This window comes from Lonchura striata, chromosome 1, assembly GCF_046129695.1.
Source record: "Lonchura striata isolate bLonStr1 chromosome 1, bLonStr1.mat, whole genome shotgun sequence".
In the NCBI taxonomy this organism is placed as follows: Eukaryota; Metazoa; Chordata; class Aves; order Passeriformes; family Estrildidae; genus Lonchura; species Lonchura striata.
Window position 1 is genome coordinate 148,122,766 of NC_134603.1, and position 26,141 is coordinate 148,148,906.

Below are 26,141 nucleotides of genomic sequence, written 5' to 3' on the forward strand. Positions count from 1 at the left end.
TTAAGCATTCAATTTTTAAAATGTTTAACTTCATAGCTGCATTTCTTTTTAAAAGTATACCTGCCTCCACCATTCCAGTTGAAGCAATTCTTAGCAGCACATGTATTTTCCAAGATTTCCTCCAGAGATGACAACCTGTGTCAGTCCAGACCAGGTTGTATCCATCCACTTCACTGGGATTTCACTGAACACCTTTGGCAGCTGGGAGCTGTAAGAAAAGGGATTAGCAAGTGTTTGTGTGACACACAGTGATCCCAGCACCTGCTGATTGGATTGAAGTAATCCTTTTACAAGTTACAAAACTCTATTATCAGAGCATTAGGAGAGGGAGAGATGGTGATGTACGCTGCATCAAGGGTGTATTAATTTAGGAAACAGAACATTGGTTGCCATCTAACATGCCTGTGAATTACAGCCTTTCTTGTCAAAGTTGCACACTGGTCCAGTCTGGTAAATAATGCCTTACACTTCTTGTGCAGAGGTGATTCTTCTCTAGCAAACCAGGGACAACAATTTAACATTATTTAAGATGACATGCTGAAAGCACAACTGCTCTCTGTGTGCATGCTTAGGTGTCTACGATGAGCTTTATATCTAAAAATATGAAACTGAAACTATGGAATGTCATTTTTATTGTTGGCTGGTATCACCATGGAAGTTAAATTATTTCTGAATAATACAACCTATTTGAAGCAATCTAGGGATATTATTCTCAACCACACTGAATAGTTGCTTTGTCAGTGAATTGCCTCTCTCTGGCTTTTTTTTTAAGTTTTCCTTCATCACCTACCATATTATGTATGATATTAGTAGTGTTTCATGCCAAATTACAAGTAGAGCTCCATAGTATTTTTCAGTACCTAACTGAAAAGCTTCAAAACTATTTTTTTCACTGGTGCAATCATGTCCTGAGAAATACAAGAACTATTAGAGCAAAACAAATCATGGTAGTAATATGGCTGCAAATTGAAGAGGAAAAATAATTTCTCGGTGTCTTTTGCAAAGAGAAAATACAAATTTCCAAGTTTTTACTTCCCATATTTTTTCATTTGTGGTTACTATAAGCAGGATATCTGAGATGGCACAGGACAAATTAGAAAAGAGAAAGGAGCCTTCAGCCTGAAATGACTGACTAATCAGCTGATGAAATCCTGGTTCCAGTAAAGTAGGGATGCAGAACACTCCCTGGGATTGAGAGCATGTGAGGCTTTATAGCCAGATGGTAATTTACTGAGATTTCTTCCAGATACAAGTTCTGTGAGATACTGACAATGAGCTGCCACGACAGAATTTTTATTTTATATGTCTATATAAGCCAAATATAACTACCCCTATAAAGCCACACTTCTTTGCAGTTAATATTGAGAAATTGATCTTTAATATTAAAGCTGGTATTCCTGACATTTATGGATTGTTGCTTCAGAGATGGAGCTGGTCTTGGTACAGGCTCTGCATTACTGGGGGTTGGTTGGATTAGAGCACCAGAAACAACTGTGGGACTTCCATGGAACAACAATTTATTGGAAAAAAATTATTTTCTTAACATGCTAGTTGATGGAAAAACTGAAATTGGTTGAGATAGTGCATACTCTATTTATTTAAGTTCTGCTTTTCTAGGAAGAAAAGTAGGAAAGCAGGGACATAGTTTGGCTCTGCTCCCAGGTTTCAGCACCACTGAAAGTTTCTTGGAAACATGTGATGGGCTCCCAGCCTTTTGTCTGTGCAAGGACACCAGGGCAGCTGAGGAAAAAGGACTGATCTGCAAGCAAGACCCTAAAGTAACTTCAGTGTTACTATGAAACTGTGCTGAGAAGTGAGAAATGCTTAAAAAGTATAGAAAAAACATTGTGGTGCTCTGCAGGATCTGAATATGGCTCAGAGTTGTGATAGCGACACTGATCTCAGGGGGCTTTATTTGATCTAGACAGGCTTGTGTACACCAAAATAGAAGAATAAAGTAATAATTTTTTAAAAATTATTTTTTTACAAAGAAGAGTGGGGAGCAAGAACAGAGAAGAGAAATGAACTTTTCTGTTGCTATTCCTCAAGTCTAGACTTTAGTCCTAGAAAATAATGCAGCACATATTAAAAAAGGAGTTGCTGATTATCTAGAGAGAGATTTTTCAAGGGCATAAAAGGAAAATAAATGTAAGGGTGTCATTTAAGAGGATGGGGAAGGCTGGAGTTGTTCCTTTGTGTGTTTGCTAATCTCCTTCACCCTTTCCATTGGATAGCTGAACAATGAGTAGGAATATGCATAATTTTCTAAAGAGCAAATCTTACCTGGACAAACCTGATTGCTTTTTATTTAAGTAAAACTACAAAACCCAGTAGATGAAGTGAAAACAACAGATGTTATACATACTTTTAATAAAGTCGTGACACTGTCTCATGAATAGTTAATTGAAAAATTAATGCCAATTTTTTAGAGGACAATTATGTGGATTGAAATGAGGCAAAAGGTTGATATGCAAAAAGTAATGATAGAAAGCTATGTCTAGGAGTGTCTGGCAGAGTACAGGAATTGCTCCTAGATCCAATTATATTTAACTTTTTAAATAATGATGTGGAAATCAGTGGAAGTGACAATGACTTTCCTCACAGTCTAAAGTTTTGCACAGACGTGATGACAGAGGAGTAATTCAAAAGTTTGAAAGTGTTAAACCTGGAAACACGTGCAACAAAGAAATTATCTTTGAAGAAAAGAGTCACAAGACATATCTATAATTTGCATATATCCATTAATTCATGATCTGTGAAGACACTGGAATATACAAGCAGACATTATGGAGAACAGCAATATTCCAGGCAAACAGACTAAAGTTGAAATACATGGCTTGCTGAAAATGAGTAGCGAATTAAGTTTGAAATAGAAAAGCAATATTTTTGACATCCCTATGAAAAAAATATCTCAAATGAAAACTAGTATTCCTTACTAAAAATATTTGTATATTTCCAGGTATATAATGTATAGTTCAGAACAGTTAGAGTCCCAAGAAGTAGCAATGAACTGTGCTTTAGGCTTCTGCTTTAGATATGGAACAGCCAAATGTTAGAAAGATTCTAGTGAAGTACAAGAAATTACATTATTTGAAGGCCTGGAGAAGCAAGGCCTTTGAAGACTGGAAGCAAGTAATCAGATAGGCTGCTTCTGTCTCTGAATTCTATAGCACTGTGAGTAATATGAGTGGGAACAGAGAAATTTACTGTGAAGCCACTAATGATAAGGTATTAATCCAGAAAATGGAAGGACAAAACCATATGTGGTGTTGAAAGCGAACTGGATTTATGCAGAAAAGTATTCCTCTTACATGTAGTCAATGCAATGTGTACTAAAGTTCAAACAGAGTAGCAAGAATTCTGGGGTATCCTGGGCCAGAACAATGCAACCCATGAGTTAGCAAGGAACAAAGGCAAAAAACCACATTATTTAAATTAAGTGGCGAGAATAAAAAACAATTTTTTTTTCAAGTATAGCATTTTCTGCGCAATTTGCTATATAATAGCTAAGACAAATTGCCTCCTCTAGAATTTCCTCTCCTCCTTCTGAGGAACCCTGGGAAGCATGACAGGACTGCCTGGCCCTCTGCATCTCTGGGAAGGGCAGCAGTAGTTTGAAAGCAGTGGTTCCCACACTGCTGGGTGTACAGTGTGGGTTTGAGCAGTCACCATTCACAAGGATTAAGATAATTTCACATCCACATCTTCAGCTGACATTTGAAATTCGATTAGACCTGTCAAGATCTGTCAATTTGAGAGCTGTACATATTTTCACTGAAAGATGCATCCTCAGTCATGAAAAGGGTTTCTGCTCAAGTACTGTACTGGAAGTATGTTGTCAAAAATAATTGTGGGAACTGAACATCAGCTAATAAAATAGACATTTTTAAAACAAATATCTTGACAGATGCAAACCATACTGCCTCTGAAGAAAGTATTGTGTCTCTTCACCCAAGTAAAAAGTGATAGAAGAGAAAATGGCCTCAAGTTGTGCCAGGGAAGGTTCAGATTGGATATTAGAGAAAATTTCTTCACCAAAAGGGCTGCCAAGCACTGAAACAAGCTGTCCAGGGCAGTGGTGGGGTCACCACTATTTCTGGGGGTATTTAAAAGACATATAGATGTGGTACTGAGGAAAATGGCTTAGTGGTGGACTTGGAAGTGCTGGGTTACCAGCTGGACTTGATGATCTGAGAGACTTTTCCAACCTAAATGATTCGGTGATTCTATGAGTTAAAGATTGATCAGTTAATTAGAATGTAATAGTTAGATTTTTAACCTTATTTAGTCACAGAGCATATGTTGGACACCCCTCTTGATAAAAGTGTAAAGAAGAAAAAAAAGAAAACTGAAGTAGTTGGACACCATATTACAACATCAGCAGAGCACACAGGAAGCTCTAACAAACCCATGTTCTACCAAAACCAAGCTGGGCCACTGTGCTCTGTCCTTGTGCCTGGGTTCAGGCAGATGGAATCTGTCTTAATATGTGCCACTGGCAGTGTGACTTTAGCCCATTCACTGTCCCTGGGACAGCTTTTCATCCTCTTGCTGAAAGCTCCCTTTTTGCCTTGCAACTGGCAGGTCTCACACAGTAATAATGGATTTTATAATACATCCACTCTGTCCTCATTACATCAGCACATCTCCTTATCCCCACAGCATGTTTGGTAGCAAGATTATCTCCTCTGTCTAAACAAGAGAAAGTAGGGACTGGGCTATCAATTGTCCTTGCAGGTGAGGCCCTGGGGAAGGAAAAGTAAGGTTAATGGAATTTAAGGTGCATCAGAGGATCTGTGCAAGCAGATGGTGTTTGTTTAAATAATAGCATATACTTGGGATTACAGGACTTGCCTTGTTGTGCCCATATTGGTGAGGCTAGACCTCTGGTTTTTTCAGCAGGCTTGAGGATCATTGCAATAACAGTGGTGACAACCTCTATTTATTTTACCTGCTGCTCTGGGACAAGGACAATCATGTGCGTGTTTGACATGTTGGTAATGAATTTCTTTTGCACCACGCAAACACTGCAGAATGTCTCATCAAAACATCCTAATTAAGGAGTGGATTTGAGTAGACATACAATCTCTAAAATATCAGAAGTTCCACTCAATTTAATGTACATCCAGCAGCTCCCAAGAGAGTGTTTCAAAATCACTAAGCTTCTGTTTAGCAAAGTGGGGATGAGCGTGGGGGCTCTGAAGGACTGTAAATGAAAGATTACTTAACTCTGAGGGAATTGTCTGTCTCCTGAATGTTTTAAAGCAAGCTGCTTTCTCAGTAGCTTTTAAAAATGTGTGTAAAGCAGATGTTCATATTGGGCAGAGCCTTCCATGGGTCCATTCAAGTAGTCAAACACCTCTTGAAGGTCTGTCGGGAAGTGCCCTGTGAACCTGATCCATGTGATGCAGGAACTGAAACCACACAAAAAATGGTTGGTTAAAGTAGAGATTTCAGTGTGTTTTCATTTGAAAATTCATGTATCTTTACACTCAAGATTACCTGAAAAATGAAGGTAAAAGTAATAACCTTTAAAGAACATTGAGTTATTTAAAAGTTCATGTGCAATAAAAGCAGTCAATTTACCTTAACAGTAAACTTTACCTTAACTGTGTCAGATTTGACAATTTAAAAAGGAAATTAAATTTCTTTTTAAAATACAATCCTTGAAATCATCAGAGAGACAAGCTGGAGTCAACAGAAAGCTCCTTACTGCATTCAGTCCTGCCTTAGGAATCAAATGTTCATGGTCCTTTTCCTACAGCTTTGTGGACCTACCAATATTTTGGAGAGATTCAGTGTTGGCAGATCTGTATATCTGCATAAAATGTCCCTGAAGTCTGTGGGATATTGGTGATGGGCATGTCAAAATGAATCAGATTATAAAACTGTGGTTTAAAATGGGAAGATGCTACAAGCTGGTCCTTGACTGCCTGATCTCTGCTGCATGCTAAACAGCTGCTCTGAAGCCAGCAGTCTTGGCTGGGTGGTATTGTAAGATTTTGCTATTTTTTCCCTTTGCCTCATAAAAATTCTTGTATACCAGCAACTCTCTGCTCTGGAGGGATTATCTTTTTTTTTTTTTTCCACTATGATTTCAGTATACATGTCCAGGCACAGATTTGCTAGGAGAAAAGAACAGGATCTTTAGCCTCCCTCCTTTCCCTTGTAACAGCCTTTTGACAAGGACAAACAAACTATTAGAGGATGGTTTCCTCCTGTTAACTTGCAAGTTAATGCTGGGAACGTGTTACCAGACCCACACCCTGACACACACCGGGGCCACGCTGCTCTCCCAGCTCCACATCTGTCAGGTCACAGCTCTGTCCACTGCAATGCTTCTTCCTTCATTATAGAAAAGCAGCAATCACACAGTGTTTTGATTGTATCTAGGCCACCACTATTTTTTACCTCCTTTAGAAATCTTTCTTCTAATGCAATATTTTTCTGTGTCCTTAAAGATGTCCCTTCTGGAAGCGTCGCTTCTTGAATTGGTTTTTCAGTACCAGCTTTGATTTACAAACCTTGTGTAAAGACAGCCTGACAAACCCTGCACCAAACAAAGCTGTGTGTCAGGGGTTCTTTTGTCATCAAAAAGCTGTTCTAGCTGCAGCAGGGAGCTGTATCCTGCCCTGCCAGCCAGGTGGGAAGCGCAGTGGCACAACAGATTTGCAGAGCTCCTGTTTGGCAGAGGACAAGCTGCAAGCTTTTTGCACCTTCTGTTAAACCTGTAGACTGGGCATGAGAGCTTTTCTTCTTTAAAGCACATTTGGGAGGAGCAATTTGACATCACAGAGATTGTCTATGGAAAGGGTTTCCTAAGCAATTAAAGTACTTTTTAATTTTACAGTCAATCCTTTCTGGGAGCTTTTTCCTAAGCAATTAAAGTGCTTTTTAACTTTACAGTCAATCCTTTCTGGGAGCTTTTTCTAGACAAGTTTTGCTACATATTGGGCTGTATTCTTGAAAGTTCCAGCAATAACCACCGTGGCTGATGTTTGGGCCAGAAGCTCTGCTACCGACCTCAGCCCTGAGCCTGTCTCCCGAACAGTCTGTCCTTTTTAAATCTGTTTACTAATGTTAATTTCAACCTACCTAGTAAAGGCAGTATTGAGTTTAATTTGCAGATATGAACAGGTGTAACGTGAGATGACTCTCTTGCTTGTTGTAGAAGATGGCAGGCTCTGCAAGGTAATGAGCCTGTATAAGTAGGCTTGAAGTACTAGGTGATCACTTTCTTAATTTTCATGCTAAAGGGCAGGGAAGATTTCTGGGTTTCCCCACTCTTCCTCCTTTCTGCTGTCCTCCCCTCATATACTTGGATTATCTTCTGATCCATGTTGCTTCACTTTTCTCAAATCTTTGGTGCTGAATTCTTATCCACTGCTGGACTGGAGCTCTAGCCTTGGGAGAACTACGAAAGATCAGCACCAAGATACTTGGATGGCCCATCATTCCCACCACAGACAGTTTTCTTCGGTGATGCTTTTCCCAATACTCTTAACTGAATGCAATGTACAATGTATAACAACATATATTAATAATAATTAGCAACATCTCCTCAGTTCAAGGCCCTCTCTGTGCCTGTTCATCTGCAAGATGAGCTTCTGATGACCCAGTGCTTAAGCCTCAACAATTCATCCTAGCAATTTTTAAATTCTTTTCAACATTTCCATCACTGTTTTGACATGTGTATGTGTTTGAACTTTGGTTGTAAAATTCTTTGTTTTGACAGAAGGTATTTGTAGTAATTTTTGTCAATGGAACTTGGTTTTTTTCATTGCCTGATGAAAGAGACATTTGGGCTTCTGTTTTCTAAGTACTAAAGAAGAAATAATTTCCTCCTAAAGCTCAGTGACTGGATGTTTCATACATTTCCTCTCTGTTAGCAATGGTACATTTTATCATTCTCGTTTTTTATAGCACAAATAAGCTTGGAGTAAACTCTATTAAGTAAATAAATGAACCTTAAAACTAAGCCCCTTTTTTTCCCCAAAGCTCAGCATTCCCATGCTTTGAGCAACATCCTTTAAGCTTAGCTCTGAGCCTAGCTAAGTTATTGCTTAATGTAGTACTCTTTGAATTCCAGTCCTACATGGAAGATCACCTGAAAAACAAGAACCGCCTGGAGAAGGAGTGGGAAGCTCTGTGTGCGTACCAGGCCGAGCCCAACGAGAGCAGCGCGGCGCAGCAGGAGGAGAACGTGCAGAAGAACCGCTGCCGGGCCGTGGTGCCGTGTACGTACACTTCCCTTTCATCCTGCCCTTCTGACTTCTGGGTGCATTGTTCTTTGCCCAGGGCTGTGAAAGCTGCAGAGGGCAGGTAAACAACCTGGAGTGGTTTCTGTGGGTACTGGAGAGCTGTGGCTGTGACTGCGGGCTGGGTGCGTGTCCTGTTGTCTTATCAGGCCCTGTTTATCTCCTCGTGAGTCGCATTTATGATACAAAAATGCACAACTGTGCCACGTCACACTGCTGCTGCAGCTGTGCTGTCTCACCAAATTCCACAGAGAGTGATTGTCAGTACTGGAATTGCCTGTAGCTATTCAGTAAAGTCTCTTCTTCTTTTGACCAAGACATGTTGGTCTCTTGTCCATCCAGCAGTTATAGCAGCAGTCTACAGGCAGAGCTAGCTAATCTGATTATCAGATACTCAGCTGTACTGAAAGAGCCCCTTTAGGCTTCAGTGGATAAGTTTGCAAACTGGCTTCTCTCTTCAAGGCTTCTCTAAATAACAAAAATAAAAATAATGATTAAAAATACCCCCCGATGTTTATATTCCTAGAATCTGCTCTTTCCTGTAAGCAGCTGCCTTTTGAGCTTGAAATAAAAGTAATATATTTTTTGCTGTGCAAACATATATATATCTTATAGATTACATTAGTAATGTATGGACACATATTTCATTAAGCAACCAATGAAACGAAAATGAAACTGAGAATATATGCACGGTCCACAGCAACCAAAATGCTCTCAATCAGCATGCCCACAATCCAGCTGGATAGCTTGGCAAACATATATAGCTGGTTTAATTTTTAAGGTGCCCTGAAAACATTAATTTTCCCTAAGAGTGTCTTGAGTAAGTAGTATTCCTCCTTTAGAAATGGAGAAATGACAGGTAACACTTTAAGTAAATGTCATAGCCAGATTTAGAGTGACGAATCTCTGGAAGGACATGGTAATTTAACTGAGCCCATCAGTCCCTGCATATTTGCTTCAGAAGGGTTGGTCTTCTTTGTTTATGTAGTGGCTCTTTCTGCAATACTTTTCTACTTAGAAGAGGATTAGAGCAACTTAGCAGTATTAATTCTCCTGAGTAAATTCGGTGCTGGTCAAAAGCCTTTTGGGGCAACAGCAGCAGTTTGCTGATTTCCATGTGTTTGGGGATCAGGCTTGCTGAGAAGTTCTAAAAAATTCACCATGAAAGTTAAAGTAGTGCAAGCCTTCTGTGTCCTTTTACATCCTGAAAAAAAAAAAAACAGCTCTTAAAGGACATGGTAGGCAGTGAAAATTTTCCATGAAAATATGTATTGATCCAAGTTAATCTTCCTGCTTAAAGTCTTCTATCAATATGGACTTACAGTCAGACCATCTTAAGATATTTCAAGTTCCTGCTCATAAATTAAGCTAGACTGCTTTTGGTTGCTGCCACAGAAGACAGTATGGGAGCTACAGATGTTGGCAGAAATTGGTGCTGGTTATTTGACTGATGTAGAAACTGTGTCTTCATGGTACAATGAGCTATAAGATAGAAACCTTCAGACTAGACTTTTCTACCTCCAAATCCAGAGGTATCATGGCTGTGACAGTGCTAAAGAGCAGAGATTTTTAACTTGGGTGTCATAGAATCATTTGGGTTGGGAAAGATGTCTGAGATCATCATGTTCAGTGGTTAACCCAGCACTGCCAGGTCACCACTAAACCACATCTCTGAATACCACATGTACATGTCTTTTAAATACACTCAGGGATGGTGACAGGTAATCTGTCTCTTTTCATCATATTGGAGCTCTGGATGCATCAGCCAGCACTGAGCAGCCTTTGTTTCTCTGCCATTGCTTCTTCCATGGTGTGTTGTTATGCCTTTATTCCCATATCTGGGTCTAGACTGAATCAGTGCTGCCTGAAAGAGATTTCGTGAAGATTTAGACATGGATAGGGTGACTGCAATTTATCTGACATTTTAACTATAACTATTTAAATACATTTAAAAGGATAAAATGATACATTTGCTTTGTTTCTTCTATGTGGAAATTTCTATTACAAATATTAGTGCACTGAGAATTTTCCTTTTTCACTGAATTGCACAAAATTATCTGCCTTCACTTTCTGAAGTTGCTGTGCACTGGTAAACAGCTGTCATTTTATGCATGTTTGAACTACTTACTACTTTGTTGATGGGTGGAAAGTATGGTATAGAGTTTAAACAATAATAAATTTTGATAAGGCGATGGTTATTTTAGACTCTAAGATGAGAAGACCCAGTTTGCCCACCTTTTTTTTAAAGTGTGCTAGACACTAAAACTATAGCAAAAAAGCAATAGATTTGGTTAATCATGTATGAAGAAACAAACCTGATATGCTTTTGATATTCTACAGAGCTGTTATGCTCCATTCAGTGTATTCTCACAGAGTAATGCCTTGTTAGTGTTTCCCTACCCCTTTCATAATCATAATCACCTCGACAGGGGTAGAACAAGATTGCCAATTCACATAGAAGATTTCCTCTTAGAAAGGCTTCAAAGAAGCTTTAATATGTTGTATTTGCTTTGTGGTTTTCTTTCTGAACCAGTCTTGAAGTAATGCAATATTTTTTTACTGATTATATAGCTCATCTAATTATTATCAAAACTTTTTATCATAGATTACTCTTGTACCTAACTTTTCTGTTTTCTTTACAAACAGCTTTTAAAATACTTGATAGCAGAACACCTTGACACTGCACTTAACTAATTACTAGTTTAAAAAATACTAACAATTCAAGTCACCTGGACCTTCTAGATTAACAAATCTGTATCCTTTTATCCAATCAAGAAGCAGATTGCCATAATTTAGAGCACATGGTGTTTATATTTAGTGGTATAATTTAGTGATGCTTATTTTGTTTGTGAATAGATGAGCAGCTCAAAAAAGCTTTCCAATTTTTTTTCTCCCTTTGCATCTCTGGAAAACAAACCCATCTCAATAGAGTCAATGCTGTATGTTTTTATTCATGTGCACCATGAATATATACAGGTATTTTAAACATTTGGCAAACAACTTTTTGCAGTGGACATCTATCAAAAAATGTCCACCACAGTCATGTCCATGGGTCGTGGTATATATTTAAGCAACCTGCTTATTTCTGTGCTGCCTTTCCTCTAAAGGAGATCAAAGCATTTAGGGGCAGAACATGCACCCAGACCTGTCTTGTTTGCCTTGAGAGCACAGCCTGGGCTTGTGCACCAGAGATGGGAACACCTGAGCAGGGAGTTGTGTGCATTATCCATGTTATGGATGCATGTGCAAACAGTGCTTTGAAGTGAATGAACTTGAGCAGTTCAGAGCAAAGAAAAGTTCTATTTTCTGCAGATCATCTATAGGCAAAATAATGATAATCAGCAGATTATGATTCTTCATAATCTTCAGGCTGCATCACTTTCATTTCTCAGTAGTTCTTCACTTTCCTAATTCAGTGGAGTCCTGTGTAGTGCTTTGTATGAAAAAAAAAAAAAAAAAAAAAAAACCAACAACAAAACCACAAAAATCAGTCTAAACCTAAAAGGAAGAAAATTATGATCCAGGCAGGTTGTGCCAGGTTGATTGCCTTCTTCTGTTATGCCTGGATTCAGAGAACCTAAATTTGCCCATATTCCTTTTTTTTCAACCTTATATTTATTGGTTCTGTTCCTTCAGAAGTATCTGATCAAAAGGAAACAAAAGACTGAGGGAAAATGTGAGTCTTATTTTACAAGCATTCAGTCTCCATCTAACAACAAAAATGATCTTCTTCAAGATGCAGGGCCAGTGAGAGAAAAGTAAAAGGTTGAGATGACATACTACTTCAGTATTGGTCAATAATAATTAATAATAATTATTCAGATAATAATTCAGACAGTAATGACATTTTATGCTTGACTAAGTCATTTAAGCACAGGAATCCAGTGTTGTTTGAGATGCCTAAAGTGTTCAAGGTACCCAGGCAGAACTGGGTACTGGGTATAACACCAGCCCTGTGGGAGATTTGTGACCCTCTGCCTGCTAGCCCAAGTGTCTTTAGGACTCTGAAATATCAGAAGAAACTAGGCATGAGTCTGTGACACTGTAGATCAGGATGCCTGAATTTAAGTGTCTCCATGTAGTTGCCTCCATGTGAGGCTGGTGACAAAGCCCCTGATACAGCCAGGGAGGAGCCAGTCAGTGCAGTGACATCAGGAGAGCTGTGCAGTGGCCAGAGTTGGTATTTGTTTTATTGTGAAATAAAGAGCTTTAGGATGCCACTGTATCTTGTGTGAGCTTCAGATGCTGGTCTAATTGGGTAAAAGTGTTGGGGTCTTGTGTCCTGTCTGTTTTCCTTGTTCAATGTCTCATCTAACCTACAGTTTCTCAAACAGTCTATGTTCATGTTTAGCTACCTAAATCAAGCTCCATTAACCACCTCACATGAAGATATCTATGTGTATACACCAAAGCATAGATTTTTCAGTCTATAAATTAAGATTTATATACTGCAAACTCATGTGTGTTTGCTTATATCATGTCCTTGATGCTCTATCCTCTGTATGTTATGATTTATATTTTACATGTATATAAAACCCAACATTGTGCTGTGTTTCTCTGGAGCTACAGGTTAATATTAACCTTCTTATTTAGGAAGCCTCTGTCTGCCACATGATCCATCTATACATTTTGCTTTTCTTTTGGTTGTTGCTTGGCTGGAGCAATAGCAAATGCAAAGCAGTTCAGCATTCAGCAGCAGCTATTGTAGATACTTAAAATGATGACGAGTTGTAGCTTGGCCAGATTGCAGTAGCTAGTTACAGCATTTGTCTTTTCTTTCACTTCCTTATTACCATCCTCTCCTCTCTCCTCTCCTCTCCTCTCCTCCCCTCTCCTCTCCTCTCCTCTCCTCTCCTCTCCTCTCCTCTCCTCTCCTCTCCTCTCCTCTCCTCTCCTCTCCTCTCCTCTCCTCTCCTCTCCTCTCCTCTCCTCTCCTCTCCTCTCCTCTCCTCTCCTCTCCTCTCCTCTCCTCTCCTCTCCTCTCCTCTCCTCTCCTCTCCTCTCCTCTCCTCTCCTCTCCTCTCCTCTCCTCTCCTCTCCTCTCCTCTCCTCTCCTCTCCTCTCCTCTCCTCTCCCCTCTCCTTTTCCTTTTCTGACATACCTTCCTTACTTGTATTTCCTGCTTTTCCTGCTTCTCTTATAATCAATATGCAGTTTGCAAAAACAAACAAACAAAAAAAATCTGTACATTTGGCATTTTCCCCATAGTTGCTCATTGTTAACATCATAATCTGTGTCCATGGTACTCTTTTGAGGTTTTTTTTCATTTTCTTCTTCCCCTGCCTGTTTCAGAAGAGCTATTATGCTTGTTCCTAGAAGCTTTGAGGTGATAAGATGCACAGACAAGCACAATCTGTTCATTGTCAATATGAATGTTTGATGCTGCAATGGAAGCACACATGGGTGCAAACTCTTGAAATACGCAGAAAGACATGTAGAACCTTTTTTGTACACTTCTTTTTTCTAAGAGCAAACACAGTCTCAACACCTTTTCACTACCAAACCCTTAGCATGTCTTGCCCTCTGATAAGCCCTCCAAGACTGCAAGATAATGACATGGCACACTAAATCAGAGGGTCTGGAGAAAACACTATGTTTTGAAAAAAAAAGATCCATAAGTTACTGATCTCACACCTGACTCTTACTGGAGAGTCACCCTGACATCTGTTTGCTAAGTACTGATGAATCACTGTCTGCTCTCTCTCCTTCATCCTCTGAAAACATTTCACACGTTTCCTTTGGTGATTAGTTCAAACATTTTTGCTATTCAATGAACAGGGCTTATCCTGAGTGCTTGCTTAGCTTAAGGTATGTGAGAGACCACATTTACTGCATGTAACCTGTCTACCTCTGCAAAGCCAGAAGGTTTCAGAGCTGCAATTCTTCAAAGCACTCTGTGACACTGCTCATTGCAAAGCCTTCTGTAAAAAATATTTGGTAGCCCAAGATCTCAGGTGTCAAAAGTTCTTATTTATATTTTGGATTTTTTGTGCAGTGGTGCCAAAGTGGGATGGAAATGAAAAATGTACATGAGCATGTTCCCTGTCCTGTCCTTTTCATCCTCAATCCTCTCAAAACATCAGTATCTGTGTTCAGCTAATAGAGGGTTACAGAAAGGGCAGCTCCACAACCTCTTTCTACCATATACTGTGCAGGATAGGTTTCCTGAGAAGTAAAAATTGTGCTGGTTATATATCAGGTACAAGTTGTTTGGAATTCATATGTAGACTTAGACATCTCTAAAATTATCTGAGTGTGGTCTGGGCTTTCTTTCTTCAGTCAGTGGAAAGAAATGGCATTTCTTAAACACAATTTGGCCTGTTTGTGACAGCTAAAACAGGATGAAATGATTCATCACATAGAAACATTTCTCATAACAGCAAGTGAGTCTGGATGATTGGAAGAGATGCAGATATCTGCATTGTCTCTGCCTGAGTACAGACAAATAAAACCTGTCCATTATATGTGTTCTGATGTAGAAATAATTATAAAATAAAAAAGGACTAGAGTTTGGGGTGTACCAGCTTTAAATATAATTGAGGTAGCAGCAGTATAATTCCAAGTTTAAAAGTGATAATTGTGATGATGGGCAAACAGGAGTGAGTCTCCTATGTCCAGAATTGCTGTTTTCTTCACTGGTGTCTGAAGTGTAAGATATCTGTGTGTGCTCCAGTTGTGCTTTAAGTGAAATTGTTGGCATTTTTCCTCTCCCATGATCATCTCCAAGTCATATTGTCTCTCCATGTCACGAGTGGAACACCACACAGCACTGGTCTTTGACCAGGACAGATTAACTTACTGCCCAGCTCTCAGTACTTCCATGCCCCTGCTGTTCCTATTTTAGAGAAGCCAGATGGACAAAGTCCCATCAGCTTCCCTCTTCCATGACCCTGCAAGCACAGGAATGTTTGCTATAATACTGGGGGGTTTTAGTGGTTTGCCTAGTTTAAATCTTAAACTCCCTGAACAGAAGAGATTTTTTTTTTTTCCTATGAGAGGTTGTAGCACATCAGTGCAACTCATGGACACAGCCTTTGTGATACCAAGCCTCTGCAATATCCCATTGTTTCATTCCTCAGTCAGGCTGTGTTACTGTGGCTGTATCCACCCTATGGCTAGGTTGGGAGTCAGAAGGAAACATCCTTTCTGATATTTTCCTCTCTTGAAAAGCACATTATTCTGGCTTTGAATTGTCTAACATAAAATGTGTAGAATACTGTGTAGAAACTTTCTTCTCTTGTTTTCTCCTTTGCAGATGACCATTCCAGGATATGTCTGAAAGGTGAAAGTAGCCACGACAATTCAGACTACATCAATGCCAGTCCAATTGTAAGTATGGTAATTTATGAGAAGTGTTCCAAGTAGTTGATCCTTGTTGCCAAAATAGGGTCACTCCAGGCACCTCACTGCTAATCTCAGGTTGTGAGTACCTCACAATGCTGGTGCTGCAGCCTGTCCTTTCAAATTGAAGAGAAATATATATGCATGCAATCCTTGAAGTTTATTTACTAAGAAAAAGTCACTAGATAACCCTCGTTCTACCTTGTAATACTGTCAGTTTTTCTGTACTTGATATTAGAAATTATTAACTTACATATTATAAAATTCAGTGCTTTACTTTAGTGGAGCTTTTCCTTCTCCTGAGAGGTAAAAATAGCTTGTTCATTTTTGTATTGTCCTACTAGCTACAGTAGGAGGAATTGTTTCTGTAGGCTGGAGGCCTGAGCTCCACAGACTTCTGAGCTTCTTCTGCATTAGGAAGTGACATTTCCTCTTACCTTTCTTATTCTGTTGACCTAGTGATGCACAGTCTGGTGGTTCTGTAGCTCTCCTGGTTCTTCTCTGAGCTTGCTGTTTTGAAAGCAAGAGCAGGATCCCCTAGCCCCTGAGTATTCATACCAACTGCAAAGTAGGTCAGTCCAATTTTTGTGTCCAGACACTCCAGTGTTGCCCAGCTGCCATTTCCCATGACTGTGTGAGTTAATGTGAGTCCTCTTCTTGTCCATGAAAGGTGATAAGGAGAAAAGATCTTTATTTGCAGACACTCAACAGGTACAGTAATGCCAGTGGCATTGCCCTGTCAAAGCACCTCAATGGAAGTGTCAGGATATCCGAGTGGAGGGGGAAAAGGCACTGTGTCCTTGACCTTGTGGGACTGCTGGTATTGCAGCCACTTTTTATCACAGTTCTTATTCACATTAATTAGGCGCCAAAAAGTTATTACAGGGCAACTGTGAGAAAGAACTTAGGATGGAAAATAAGTTCCCACTGCAGTGGGCTGTATTTGCCATTACTGGTTCATTTTCCTGGGGAGTATCACTCCCCCAGTTCAATGACTTTGTGTGGGCAAGGCAGCTGACAATTTGCAACAGCATGAAATTACAGGCTGCTTACTTCCAATGTTGTTGATAATACTTTTTTTCCTTAAAAAAACATGCAGCAGCTACATAAAAAGTGTTCCCTGATCTTTGTTTCAGCAGAGTTCAAAGCTTCATTTCCTTCAACACATAAAAGTGCTTTATTCAAAGAGTTAAAAAACACACAGAAAGAAGCCAAAAAAAAAAACCACCTTTGGGATTTTTTTGTCTTTGGCTTAGGATAGAGGGGAAGCCAAAGCACCTGCATGTTGAGGGATTGCCAGTTTCTATTTCAGAGGACAAGGGTAGATAGACACAGATTAGAGTTTTTAGACTGCTTTTAGGTATGTCTCTGACTAGACCAAGCTGTGTCTGGCACCAGGATCAGGGGATCACAGGCCCTGTTCCAAGGAACGTGCATCCTGCTTGTAAAATCATACACAGAGGTCCAGCTCCAGGGCTTCAGTGCTCTGTTTGTGTCTTCAGGACCCAGCTGGTGAGTTATGTTTGGTCAAGCCTTCATCTGATAGTAGAAACTGAGAGGTTTTGTGGGAAGGACAGGAGTGGGAGGTGATAACTGGGAGTGAGATACTGTATTCTTGTAAGAGCTTGGTTGTAATTCACATGGCAACAACGTGGTATCAAAGTGGAATTACAGCATCTGTAGACAGTGCTAGGTGGGGTTCAGTGTTGTACAACTGCTGGGTTTTTACTGGATTTCTGCAACCTGCCCAAAGGTCTGTGTAGGCACAGCTTAACTAGTTTTAGTACACAATTTTGGCTGGAGAAGGGGGTGAATTCTTGCATGTGTGTATATGTCTGTTGCAATTGTAATTTTGGATTATAGTGTAGCTGTTTCTTTAATTACACTGAAGAGTAAAGTATTAGATGAAGTAGTGTTGTAAGTGAAGGAATAGGACTAGGATATCCCACTGACAAAACTGGGAAGAAGTTTGCTTTGTCAGAATTCCCAAAGCTCATGCAAGCATGTAAACTCCCACAGCTTTAACTCTTGTGTTTTCACAAAGGGCTGTAATCTTGCCTTTCCATCAGCTCTTAATAAGGGTCTTTCTGCAGAGTTAGAACATATTTCTTTTTTTTGTTGTCATCCCAGACTCAAGAGTTCTGTTCAGTACAACAAGTCACACTGATGAACCAAAAATTTTATGGTTGTCTTTGTATCTCTTACAGAAATACTTCTATGCCCAGAAATAAGTGGGTTCACAAGTGTTTCATTAGATTGGGATTAGTGCCCAGTAACTTGCACAGCCAAGAAAAACTGCCAAGAAAAAAATTCAAGTTCCTCTTCTTCATAGTAGGATAGAGACCCTACTGTAAGGAGAGGATGCCACAGCTGACATTTGTGTAGACCTGTTATTCCAAGGAAAGAGATGCTCCAGTTAGTTACATGAGTTTGCTCCACTTAGCCAGTAGTCATTTTGCTATTTTGAAAGCAATAGATCAAACTATGTTTCCTGGAGATGATGCAGTGTGGGGCTGATAGGACAAAATCCCTGCTTTGCAAGCCCATGGTATGGAAAGATTCCCTGCAAACTGCTGAATTTTGAGCCAAATTAAATATCCTCAGATTAGTGTAAATATATTTGTTAATCTGGTGTAGTTTTTGTATAATGCGGTCAAATATAAAAGTGGCAGAGTCTTTGTCCTCCCCACTTCAAATGCCTATTGCAATACTGAATTGGGCACTTGATTCTGGAATATTTACTGTGTTTATACAAATATTGAAGCCTAAGTTGGACATATGTGCTATTTGTACTGCTGTTTGCTTGAGATCTTTTTTGGTAGCAGGCACACATTTAGTGAGTGTCCCTGAAAGCACAAAGTGGATGTGGAGTATCAACACAACTGCTTTCACTCACTCTTGCAAAAATCCTACCATTTCTTTCCTTCAGACTGTTTCAGCTTAAATAACCTCAGTAATTATCCTGTCAATACAGTGATGCTGCTGGTGCATTTCTCCTTGCAGTGCCTGGCTGAGGAGTGAGCACTGTTGTGAGATGGGCATTGATAGCACAGGATCAGTATGGGATGAACTGACTGGAAGAGGCTTTTTCCTCCCTGTGTGTGGGAGCTGTCTGGTGCAGGAAGAGTGTAAAATAAAGTAATTCCACTTGAGCTTCAGAGAGGGAGGCTGCCAGTCCTGTACATGTTGCTGGGTATCTCCAGCTTCTGGGTCAGTGGTCCAGTCTCCAGCTGGGGCTCACTCAACCTTCACTGAAGTCTAAATGAGTGCAGCAGCACATTGTAAAAAAATCCCTGTGCTAGACAATGAGCTGGCCACCTGCCCACATGTTTCTTCCTTTTAAAAAATGCTGCCCCCCCCTCAATACCTCAATACTTCACAGTAGGATGTGAAAACTGAGGTTATATTGGTGGCCTCAGAGCAGCTGGGAATGGGTGAAGAGAATCTGGAAAGATTTAGTCCAAGTTCTTCCCATATGTCTTTTATTTAGCTGTAGCATGAGGCCAGGGAAAATGAGTCCTTAGGATATATTTGCAGGGTAAAAGTGAGGTAGAAATCTATTTCCCTCCTCTCTGAAATAACATAAAGTACTATGATAATAACTCTGGTATAGGCAGCTGAATGAAAGGCTTGCAATTACAGCACAAGGAGACCCTGACTGTGCAGAATAAAACTGTGATAATTACTTCTGTCATATTTGTACTTAGTCCTCATTAAATTTCAGGAAAATCATCCAGTAGTAAATAATGTGCAATCTTTGCTTTTAAATCAGAGGTCATGAAAGTAAATGGGAAATTCTGTTTTTCCTCATAGGGTGTCTGAGAGAGAAAAATCCCATCAACTACATTTAAAAACTCAGTTTGCTTATTATTGAAGACACCAGACTGAGGAATGTCATTAGCATGACAGTTTGTTCAAATACAGCATACAAATTTCATCAGCAAGAATAGACTCTGAAATTCATAATGGCATAGGCAACCAGATTTGCTTCTTTCATTCCATTAGGGGCTTAAAAGGAAGGATTAAAAAAATTGTTTTAAATTTTAATTCAAACATGAAGATGAGGACTAGTGTACCTTTTTAATTTTAATGCTGAGGTGAATGATTACAAAATTTATCTGCATTTGCAGGATATGCTTTCTTTTGCAAAAACAAATACACTTCTTCTTTAAAGACTGTCTATACTTTGTGTAATAAATATATGCATGGAAGTAGATTTTCTTGGTATTGTAAACACATTAAATCTGGAAGCCACACAGAAGGTTGAATCCATACCAATTTTTAAGGTGTTAATCAGATTTCAACTTCTTTTCTGTTATATTTGGTCTACACTGGATTTCATTCTGATCTCATGATTCAGGAATATTTCAGATGGACTCAGAGGCTTTAAAGGAAGGTAAATATGGTGTGACTGAGACCACATCTCACCCTGTGGAAATTAAAGATCTGACAAGATGAAAGGGAAGGTAAAGGGAAAGACTTCGTCAGTATTATTATTTACATAAAATTTCAAAATGGTCATTGATGCCTATTGACACTTTTACTTCAGTTTGCAGTCTTACAAGACTGCTTAACAAGAATCTACATGTACCACTCTCAAGGATTTACTCCCACAATGTATTGATTTTTCTGTATTTCATCAGCATTATCAGTGAAATCATGCAGCAGCACAATCTCTATCAAAAACGCAACAAAATTCAGTATTCTTCAGGGAATTCTTGCAAAGTCTTAGAATAAGGCAGCTGGATAATTGAACTCTTGAGGGAAGAACCAGCTTTTATTCTGCAGTAAAGCCAAGGTGGAATCCTGGTCTGATATTAACAAGATGCAACCAGTTGTGATAATGTTCTTCATATATTTTCCTACTTTAGGGTACTGTAAGTCAGCTGATACTGCAAAGCCCTGTAGGAAAACACAAGTTGTGCCACTAAAGTTTGCTCTAGTTTTTCCATTCTAAGAAGAAATCTCAGTGCTCCTCATTTTTCTTTTCATTTGATTTTGATACTGGTAGTGATGGAAATCAGTACAATCAATTGCATGGCCAGTTATAGTAACCCTTGACCCCTAACATAAAATCATGGAAAAATAGATTGAAACATTATCACCAGATTTGCCTTTGCTGTACTGCAGCACAAAATGAGAATTCCACCATAGCAGAACAGTTGTAATAATTGCAGGTTTTTCTTTCCAACAATGGCTGTTCAATCCCATTCTGATGTAAGCCTTGTGAACTTGGTGCTTTGATGTGGAAATAGAGGGAAAAATGATGTTCTTTTTGAACAATTATTATTAGGGTGATTTCTGAAGGTTGTTCTGATGTAAAATGTTAGCAAACAATCAATTTTTGTTTTAATACTTGATTGTATGGAGTCTGGAGTTCTCCATTCTTCTCTGGAGAATACATTTTCTATTTTATTTTCCTGAAGTGAGAAATCTGAGGGATCCTTGAAAGAAGATAATGACTACTGACATTAAAAAAAAAAGCTTTTTACTTGATCCTTGATTAGTTAGTTTAAAACCCATTACTGACTTTATTTCTTTATTCAAACTTCTGTTAACTTTGATAGATTAAGATGCCCTTGGTGTTCTTGCTGACCTTGGGAGAATAAAAAAGAACAAAGAAAAAACATTCAAGAACTGTTCCTTGCCATCACCTACTCATATTAAATTGAATGTGACCAGAGTAGGGATTTTTCACACTTTTCTTGAAATCCATGGTCTTTTAAACAGTGCATGTAATACAAAATTGATGAAACCAGGAATTTCATTTAATTAGTGTAAACTTTGCTCTTATCTTTGTTCAGTTAAAGATCATTTAATAGTGTGATAGCATTTTCTGCCATTTTCTATTTGCTCCAAGCAAGAAGAGTTTCTGCTCATAATTGTTTTTTGTGCAACACAATGTGCTTGGAATGTAATAATTGTAATTGTCTTTTGAATTATTGTTAAACTGCTGATACACTTCACCATTCTGTGCTTATTGTAATGTTTGCCACGTTCCAACAGCACCTTTGTGACAGAGATTGATTAATGCTGAAATGCCAAGATTGGCCTATTCCTGATTTATCAGCTGAATGTTGAGACGTATTTCCTCCATGACAGCACTATTTGCATCATCCTTGATTTCTTCTGCCTTTGTTTTCTGGCATATCTACATTTTAAAAAAATAATAATTTAGGAAGAATTCAAAGTAAATTTTATTTTTTCTAAAGTTTTGTGTATTTACTGTTGGTTACTTTTCCAAGCCAAGCTCTAGCCTGTGGAGAAATGACATCAGTTCTGAGTGGATGCAGCCTACAACAATTTCCTCTGGGAGTAGCATATCCTCCTTGGTGTAGGTCAATTTTTCTAAGTTAAGATTTTTAGTTCCAGCATAGGAAATCATTTCACCACAAAATTAAATCTTGTAGATCTTTGGGATTCGAAACGAGACAACAACAAATTATTTCAACTGTAACCGAAAATAAAATTCCCCCCTGCTTGTAAGCTTGACTTTGCTTGATCACATTTACTGTTGTTTTCAGCTGTGTTTAGTTCAGAGTCTCAATTCTTACAAAACAAAGCAAAGCACAACAACAACAAAAAAAATTGCCCCTTTTGAAATTTTTCCTAAGGGCTTTTTTATTAATACCAATTTCTGAAGAAAGCTAGTTTTCATTGGTGTTAAAATACCCACAGTAGTAAATGTGCTGCTATTAGAATTGCTTTTGACAAAAGGCAAAGAAAGCAAGGTTGACATTTCTAGTGAGCAGTTGCTTGTTGGGAAGATTTATTTGCTGATAAGAGAAGCATCCCAATGAAACTTGGAATAAAATGATGGTATTACAGACATCCTGGTCAAGGTTTTTTTGTAACTATGGGTGATGAATCAGAAGTAAGCTTTTAGTCTAAATGGAGTCAGTGACTTTTACCTGTGTTGTGTTGTCATGGAGAATTTTAATATTAAGTCCAGCTTAATTATACATCAGAAAATTAGAAACACAAAAGTGTTCTTTTCCTTTTTACAACATTCATCATATTGTTGTTCTGTTAGAATAACTTACATCTGTTCTTTTATGGTTCTTCCCTCTTTTATGTTGCACATAATTATGAGGTGCCTTTTTTACGCTGACATGTACCATCACTGAAAATTTTGATAGGCTATGAATAAATTCAGGAGATGCCTGTTAATGCAAATGTGACTCACATTCATTCTTATTCAGATCTTTACTTATAGAACAGAACTGTGTATTGAGACAAATTCTGCCTTCAGCTACATGAGTATAAGTTAACTCTTACCGACTTCAGTGTCACTGAGTCACACCCACACATCTCAGAGCTGAAATGGGTCTCTTTTCTTTATGTTCAAAGTTTTGTCCTGCCCAGTTCAGGGTTAGAATGAGTTTGTTTGTTTTTTAATCCTATCAACAGATCTTCTTTTTCAGCAGAATGGGTCCTAAGATTTAGAACCAAGAAAACAACCCATCAGTTCAAAAACATTCATTGTAACACACTAATCCTATTTACTCCTGATGGCTTTGTTTCTTAGATTCTTTATTTTCTCTGCTCAGTGAATTTTCTGCTCCTTGAATTAAACGTAATAATTAAGGTCTTTAAGCAGAACTTCCTTCATTGAGGCCAAATCCATGCATTTAGATAAATCAGCTAACCAGAAAAAGCCAGAAACTGAATTTGTTCCCCATTTTTGCTGTTTTTTAGTTACATCTGCCCTTGACTTGCATGGTGGAAATGGAGAACATATTTAGATGTGTGGAGCATTCTTAACATTCAGTGTAGAAAAATGTTTCAAAAGGCTCCTAGGTTGCTATGAAACCACGAGTACTGATCTCAAATAAATGCCTTTGTCAGCCACCATAAATGATCTTCCTCTGCATGTTGAGGACATGGGACATTGCTCATCACGTGTGCTGATATTCATCTGGTGTCATCAGTCTTTTGGGGGAAAACTTCTCCTCTGAGCTCACAAATAGAAATAAAACACTTTACTTGCCAATAAAGGGTGGATGGATATGACAGTCTTTTAGGAAGTTTTTTGTTCTGCCCTCACAGGCTTTCTGTCTCTAACACTCCAAGGGATTTCCTTCAAATAAATCCAGTCTGTGTTCTTCTTCCTTATTCCAGATGGACCATGACCCCCGAAACCCTGCATATATTGCCACCCAGGGCCCTCTCCCTGCTACTGTTGCTGACTTCTGGCAAGTAAGTTAAACATCTTTTTGAAAGTTGAATTTATGTCACAAGTTTTCCTTTACTTCTTGAAATGTAATTTGCGTAAAAGTATGTTGTGCTTGAGTCACTGTAAATGGACCTTGATTTCAAAATATTTAAAATCTAGTGCATGGCTATTCAAGCCATTTATGTGTAAAACAAGCCCTGCTAAGGAATAGTTTCTCTGAAAATTATACTGAGAACCTCAGGGCAAAGTATTTATATTTTAATGCCTGGTCACTGTAACTAAATTACTGCCAAGAATTCAGTGATTTTCAGAGGGCCTGAAGAGTGTAGCCAGAATTCATTGTCATTCTCCAGATCAGAAAGGACCTAACACCAAGTGCCATGAATTTTCCATTGAAATCTATTCCACACGTGTCCCAGTTCTCCAATATGCTTAAATCTTTATGCATTTCCCCTGCCACAGGCAGTTAGGACCCAGCTGCATAAATTTAAGTAGGAGCAGAATTCTTTGCAGGACTGGGACTAAATGGAGTAGTTTTTGATGCATAATTAGGAGCTTACTTTGCAAGCAGGTGTTTTAGTGCTGTGCAGCTCTCAGGTTTGGACATACACACGCTGTAGATGTGTGTGATGGTGTGATGGATATGAATGTTAGATATTCCTTTGGAAGTACAGAACTGTGTCTGAAAGTTTGCAGAAGCTGCCTGGGGAGGAGGCCAGCTGGGGCTTATTATCAACATGAACATATGCTTTTATTTTTTGTTTTGCATTATGAATTTAGAAATTTTTGTTCTGAAGAGAAGAGAAGAGAATGTCTGTGTGACAATTTCAGAAGTGTCATTGTATTTTAGGAGCTTGCATCTGTTGAAGTCATCTCTTCATCTGCATCACTTGACCTATCCTTAGAAATTATTAACTGATCTCAAATGAAGACTCTTTTCATGTCACGATTTTTCTGATGAGTAATCAGGACATTTTCAAAAAAGTTGTTGAATTTTGGGCGCATGGATATTTAAGTGCTCAGTCCAAGATATTTTGGGACTGTTTTCTAGAAGGGCAGAGCAAATGCTTTCTGCTTGAAGTCAGGTGAGCTTTTGGTCTGGCTTGAATCTTCAAGTAGCTTGTGAATTTTGTCTTCACTGTTTGGTAATTAGCTAAAATTGAGAAGACTGATCTTTTTTGCTTGGTAAATGGATTCCTTCTAACAGGCATGATACTTGAAAATGTATTTGTTAAGCTACACATGCAAAATCAAATAGTATGTTAGCTATTCTTTAATGACATTTTATGATTTCTATGGTCCAGGTTTTTAATTGTTTCTTTTTTCATATTTGTTTATCTACACTGTGTGTACTTTGACCTGTAAATGCCTCTTTACAAGTTGAAGAATATATGTTCTTGTTTTTAAATACAGCATTTAAAAAGCCCACTTTGAGTAAGCATTGCAGAAATCAGAATTAATCATACAAGCATAGTATGAAGGATATATTTTGTATTTCTCCCACATCAGTTTGAAAAGTTAGGCACCCTGTTTGCACGGTCACAAAGACTACAACTTTGTTCTGTGGCACCATCTTCTTCATTCCACTTCATACTTAAAAGTTCTCTTTCTTTATTTCCTCATGCTATTTTGTGTGGAAAAGTCTTCACTTTCCTTCTGCTGCTTTTGCTATTTCTCTTCCAGTAATCCATCAGTGAAAGTTCACTCCAGCCCCCCACCAGATTTGCTGTAAACATCTCACCAAAAGCTGTTTGGGAGCCGTGGTTCAGCTTTGATTTGAGTGTGCCTGTGTGCATTTCTGATGTGATGCTCTTCTACTATTTCTTCTGTTAGGTTCCATAGAAAAGGTGTTTTTTGAAATTTATTTTGATGATGTCTGTCACTTCAACATAACAATCTACCTATGCCAGTGTCCTGGGTTGGTCCATGTAAACTGCCTGTCAATCACAATTCAATGTCCAAGTTCTTGTCCCAGGCCATTTACACAGCCCAGGCTGTCAACCAGATGTAGTAAACAGGCCAAGAGATATGAGTTCCTTGCAGAACACTGCATCCACGACCATGAAAATAAAGAAGTCTGCAAGTCAAAAGCCATGGCTTGAATATTTTGCAGTTTATGCGCAGTTGCAGGAGAAAAGTTAATTTCTATTTTCACCTAATTGTGCCTATTTTAATGTAAAGCATAGGAAACCTGAACTTGCTATGGAAAACAGTCTTAACTCCTGTCAAGGCACAGTCAGTTGATATTTACTTGGATACAGTTTTCTGCTGTTTATGGTGCTTCCATGATAATGCCGCAAGGGATTGTTTAATGATTCAATTATTCATTCCTGATACATCTTCTCAGTGGTTCTCCTCCCTCTCCC

The 26,141-nt window shown here is 38.7% G+C and overlaps 1 protein-coding gene across 1 annotated transcript in view; it reads left to right on the forward strand.

The window, feature by feature from the left end:
- The window catches only part of PTPRN2 (protein tyrosine phosphatase receptor type N2), a 636,037-nt gene that overhangs the window by 566,069 nt on the left and 43,827 nt on the right, over positions 1 to 26,141 (forward strand). Inside the window, exons 15-17 of the mRNA XM_077789214.1 lie at positions 8,090 to 8,237; positions 15,514 to 15,587; positions 23,721 to 23,798. Of these exons, the coding sequence (XP_077645340.1) occupies positions 8,090 to 8,237; positions 15,514 to 15,587; positions 23,721 to 23,798 (300 nt within the window). The remainder of the gene's footprint in view (positions 1 to 8,089; positions 8,238 to 15,513; positions 15,588 to 23,720; positions 23,799 to 26,141) is intronic.